The 6000-nt window shown below is 34.8% G+C and overlaps 1 protein-coding gene across 4 annotated transcripts in view; it reads left to right on the top strand.

Moving 5' to 3' along the window:
• The window catches only part of LOC101999859 (complement factor H), a 132166-nt gene that overhangs the window by 71671 nt on the left and 54495 nt on the right, over nucleotides 1–6000 (top strand). For all 4 annotated transcript variants that reach the window (XM_013346745.1, XM_026779733.1, XM_005348454.2 and 1 more), the window contains one exon: nucleotides 2493–2675. In XM_013346745.1, the coding sequence (XP_013202199.1) occupies nucleotides 2493–2675 (183 nt within the window). The remainder of the gene's footprint in view (nucleotides 1–2492; nucleotides 2676–6000) is intronic.

Raw genomic sequence — 6000 nt, 5'->3', positions numbered from 1 at the left:
AGAGAGAGAGAGAGAGAGAGAGAGAGAGAGAGAGAGGAGAGAAAGAGAAGGAGAGAGGCAAAGCCCCTGTGTACACCAGGAGAGAACACAGGGAGAGAGAGAGAGAGAGAGCAATCACAGGCGGTCAGAGGTTAAAAGGAGTGGGCGTGGCTAGGGCAGGGACCAAAAGAATAACATTTAGTTTTCTCAATGGACCATACTCTCCTGGTGTCCTTCATTCCTCTTACTCCTACAAACTTTCCTCCCAATCTTCTGTAGGGTCCCCAAACTCCAAGGGAGAGATCCAATAGAGACCTGCAGTTTAAACCAATAAAAGTGTGGCTGTGGGCCTCTGCACCCACTCCCATCTGTTCTTGGAGGAAGCCTCTCTAATGATAACTGGTCAAAGAACTGATGCTATTTCCCTGGGCTGTCTAGTCACTGGTTCCTGGTGATTTAAGTAATGTGTTACAGATGTTTCCTAGAGATAGATCAGCCATTAAATGAAAAGCTCACAACCAAAATGATAAGAAATATAAATAAAATGATACTGATAAAATTTTAATTCAATTGGTGAATTTAATTAAGAATCATGGTAGAAATTTTTCAATAAAAATTCTATCAGATTTTAGGAACATTGCCACTCATGAAAATGTTGTCAGTTTAAACCTTAATCCTTTCATTTATTTATTAAATATTAAATGAATATAATACATTTATATGATGTTAGATAAAAAAATTTTAAATATTTTCATTCAAATATTTGAAATTTGCAAATGAATAGTGTAATAAAATATCTTCATATAGTAAAATATATGAGTCTAAAGAGAAACAGAGCTCATACCTTTGGTCCCAAATCTTGGTATCACATGCCTTTAATCCCAGCCCTAGGGAGGTAGGGACAAGAGTAATTTGGCCATGCAAAGAGAGGGCTATAGGGCCAGAGCAGACAGGTGCTCAGGGCATTCAGCATGAAGATTCATAGGAACAGGATTGCCCCTTTTGTCTGAAAATTCAGTAGAGGTAAAAATTATTGGCTGTTTCCTATACTTCTCTGATCTTTAACATTAACCTAATATCTAACTCCAGGTTTTTATTATTACGACCAATTGGATTTTGTGCTACATTTTATCCTTCTTTACTGATGCAGACATTTTATATTCCAAAGAAAAACTAGAAATTGTACTTATTTAAAATCTCTTTATGTTTCACATTTTTCATGTTTTACCTAAAGATTCCTTCAGGATTTACTGTTAAAGCACCATTCTGAAAAGGTAGGTTTCATCTCAAACATAAACATAATTTTATGAGCAGAAAAATTATCTCGTTTTTTACCAATTACTTTTTTTCTTAAGATTTGTTATTTTTGAAATGAATTCTGCTACTTCTTTTTATGAGGAATTCTCTATTAGAAATAAATCCTCTTTATTTTCTTTTATCTGATGTCTTCATTGATGTCAAATTTATTTATTCACAAGGCTAACACCATGGGACACAGAATTCAAGACTGACACTCAATTTTTTTCACCTCCTATAGACTCCATGGTGGTAGACGTGAAGTTAATTTCTTTTGGATTTTAATCCACTCTGGCAGTAATTTTATAAGGCTGTTTTTCAAGATGTTTTCTTTAGGCGGTTTCAATACATGAATCTGCATGGATTTTTTGGTACTTGTATAGTTTGAGTTTAATCAGCTCTAAAACATGTGCATGCTGCCTTATGGCCAATTTTTTTTTTCATTTCCTTCCACACTAAAATATTTTGTTTGGATCTTTAACACTTGTTTTTCTTCTAAATAGTGTTGGCGTTCAGTTCAGTTTCATGATGCTCCTGTTGAGAACTTCTTCAACAGACAATATCAGTACTTGATTTCAGTCCTTCCCTGTGGCCTCAGCAGGACAATTAACAGTTCAGAAGGGAAACAAATATCACACAACATCGTGCAGTTAATTAAGTCCTGAATCTCTTGACTAGAATTATCAATGTCTTCTCTCTTCCTATGTTGTTTATTAAACATATTATATCCAAGAATTCCCATTGTAACCAGCAAAAGTATAACATATAGATGCCTATAATTACCTCACCTCTATCAGGGACCAAGTATAACTTATTTACCTCCTGTAACTTTAAAAGCTTTAAATTACTGTCGATAAATATCTTTCTAAAACTGTTAATTAATATTAGGAATATATAGAGCAATAAATAGTCCAGTGTCTTAAAAGAAAGAAACCCTCCCTGTCAACATTGGCCTCTGTATGTTTAGAAGCTGTTTAAATCATTTACTAGCGCTGGAAGTCTTTAGAATAGACAAGCTTACTCAAGTTCAGTAAGTGCTTTAAATGAGTAGGAAGGAAGAATTTGTAACTCTAAGTTTATACAATTGAAATTTCTCCAAGCAATTATCCCTGTAGCCAGAAATCACTAAAGTCTTGTTTAGCACTATACTTTCATTTCTTCTATTTAAATCTGTACTATGATTTCATTTCTCAGACAATCAAATGTTGTGTTCTTAGATCCAAAAGAAAAATGTGGGCCTCCTCCACCTATTAAGAATGGAGACATCATCTCCTTCAGATTACAAGTATATGATCCATTTTCTTCAGTTGAATACCGGTGCCAGTCTGAGTACATACTTCAGGGTGACACGAAAATAACATGCAGAAATGGAGAGTGGTCTGAGCCACCAAAATGTTTAAGTAAGTACCTTGTTCTTATAAATCACAGGAGATTCAGTTTCATGATACAGATATTTTTCTGTTAATAAAGAATATTCACAGATTAAAAGTATTCTTTTGCTTAGTGCTTCACTGACAAATATCAGCATGTGAAGAAAGTAAGATTATTAGATTCTTTTTCATATAAAGACAGTTGACAAATATAATTATGCAAGTTATTTTGATTGAGTTCTACTAACATGTATTGATGTCCATAAATCTTGGTGCCAGCATATTTCCACACCTGTTGTCTCAGTTGATGTTCTGTTGCTTTAAAATACACCATGACCCTAGCAACGCAAAGAAAACTCTCATTTTATTGATCGTTCAGTTTCAGAAGCTTAGTGCATTATCATCATGTGTGAGGGCAGGGAGCATGGTGGCACACAGGCAGGAAAATAGCTGGCTCTGAAGGCAGTAGGAAGCTATAGACACTTGCCTGGCTTGGGCTTTTGAAATCTTAAAGTCTATCCCCAGAAACACACTTCCAACAAGGCTAGCCTACTCCAACAAAACTACAGATCCAATCCTTTTCAGTCAGCACCACTCCATGATAAATATAGAAGCCTGTGGAGTCTGCCTTACTTAGGGTTTCTATTGCTGTGATGAAACACCATGACCAAAGACAAGTTAGGGAGAATGGGATTCTATTTGTCTCTCACTTCTATATTGCTGCTCATTATCAAAGGAAGTCAGCATAGGAACTCAAGCAGGACAGCATCCTGGAGGCAAAAGCTGATGCAGAGGTTGTGGAGGGGTGCTGCTTACTGGCATACTCAACCTGGTTTCTTATAGAATTCACAACTGTCAGCCTGAGGATGGTGCCATATACCATTGCCTGGTTCTTCCCACATTGATTACTACTTGATAAAAAATCTTACAGATGGACTTCATGGAGGCATTTCCTCAATTGAGCCTCATACTTCTTCAATGATTCCAGCTTGTATCAAGAGTCAAGTTGACATACAAAACCAGTCAGTACAAAAGCCATTCTTATTCATATCACCACACCTGTATAAATTTTGCAGTAGTTAGGTTATATCCCTCATATAAGCCCCCCTTTCCTTACATAAACGATCTAACTTATACTATTCACTGTCAGGCAGTCAAGAGGAATTTTAGTTTTTCTTTCCATTGTCTGAGAAAGAACATGAAGGACTTCTGTTTTTATGTTTGGCTCACATTACTTAATATCCTTCAATGCTTTTTCCTAATGAAAATAATAAAAATTATCTATAATGTCTGAACCATATTTCACATATAAATATGCCACATTGTCTTAATAAATTCACCAATTTGTGGGCACTCAGACAATTTTTCTATCTAAGTTACTATGACATAGAATTGTGCAATAAACATATATGTGCAGGTTGAGTAGGTTGCTTTCATTTCTTCTGGATACATATCAGCAGAGAAACACAGGTATCATATATGGAAAATCAAGTTTTAGATTTTTTATGAAATCTCCATATTATTCTCCATAGTAACTGCACAAATCCACATTCCCATTAAGAGCTGTTAATTTTATTTTCCACTACAGACTCATTAGCATTTGTAATTTTTAAGGGTTCCTTTCTGCGATGCCTGTAGGGACATTTCATTTGTATTTTAATAAATAAAGCTTCCCTGAATAACAGAAAAGTAACACAGCTGCCCTGACCAGCCTTTCAGATCAGGCAGCACTGACACACACATTTAATCCCATTAGCCACACTAGCTTCCCATTGAAAACAGGAGGTAGTGGATTACACCCTTAATCCCAGAACTACAGAGGATAAAATGGGAAAAGACAGCTCTCAGACACAGTATCATTCTGAGATTCTTGGAGGCAGGATCACCATTTCAGACCGATGTACAGGTAAGAGTCAGTGGCTGTGTGTTTTGCTTTTCTGACTTCCAGGTTGAACCCAAATTTCTCTCTCTGAGTTATTAACTGAGCATCATATGCTATTCTACCTAAGTGATAAGGTAGAATAATCTCATTGAAACTTTATTAGGCAGTCAAATGATGGCAAATGATATTATTTTTCCTCTCAACCACATATATATTTATTCCTTTCAGAAGTGTCTATTCGTTGCCATATCTTTGTTTGCAAAAGTATTTTATCTTTCTTTCTTATTTGTTTTTTGTTTTGTTTTGTTTTGTTTTTGTTTCTTTGGTTGGTTGGTTTTTGGTTTTTCAAGGCAGGGGTCTCTACATAGCTTTGAAGCCTATCCTGGAACTTGCTCTGTAAACCAGGCTGGCCTCAACCTCACAGATTTGCCTGTCTCTCCTCCTGAGTGCTTGGTTTAAAGGCATATAATACCACTGCCCACTGGTGTATTTTCAATTTCATATATATTCTTGACATAGGAAATTCTTATATAATATATATAAATGCCTGACAATTTTTTACAATTCTATAGGTTGTCCCTCCTTTATTGTATTGACTATGTTCTCTGCTATACCCAAGTATTTCTTTATGATAAACTCCATTCATCAAAGTTTGTCTTTTGCCTTGTGATTTGAGATCCCATCCAAACATTCAGTGTCCAAAACCAAAAAAGTGTTTCCTTATTGTTTTCCCTTGTAGTTTCAGCGTCTTGTTCTTATATTTATGTATTTGATTGACTTAGAATTGATTTTTCCTTACAATCAGAAATAAGAATCAAATTTTATTTATCTCCATGTGGATATCAATTATCCTTGTATCACTTATTGAATATGTTATCTGTTCTCCAACATATGTTGGAAACTCTATTAAAATCAATTAACTTTGAAGGCATAGTTCAATTTTTCAAATCTCTTTTCTCATTTATTTGATAGTTAATCCCAGTGTCTTGGTAATCTGGTTACAGAGGGATTCCTGGAGTATACTGAAATAGTGTATTATTTCCAGTTTTTTCCTTTTTGCTCAAGTTCTAGTTGTCTACACATTCTACTGTAATTCCATCCAAAGTTTAGATTCCCCCATTTATCTACATAAAAAATGTTGTTGGCATTTCAATGGGGTTTCTATGAGTATGCTAACTGGTATGGGAATCATGTATATATTAATATTAATGCTGACATTAATTCTTCCAAACCTTAACATAAAAAATTTCTCCATTTTTGTCAGTTTCAGGTTCTTTCAGCAGTTAATTAATAGTTGTGTCTACAGTCTTGAACCTGAGTTGTTAAATTCATTACTAGATTAAGTTTTGAAGTTAATGATAATGAGATTGTTTTTATTGATAATTCTCAGAAAAATGGAATTGGTCTATAGAAAACTGACTTTTGTATAATGATAATGCACATCACGACCTAATCAGTTTTGTTTTCAGTTTT

This window comes from Microtus ochrogaster, chromosome 6, assembly GCF_000317375.1.
Source record: "Microtus ochrogaster isolate Prairie Vole_2 chromosome 6, MicOch1.0, whole genome shotgun sequence".
NCBI classification, from domain to species: Eukaryota; Metazoa; Chordata; class Mammalia; order Rodentia; family Cricetidae; genus Microtus; species Microtus ochrogaster.
This window is presented reverse-complemented; position numbering and strand designations above follow the sequence as displayed.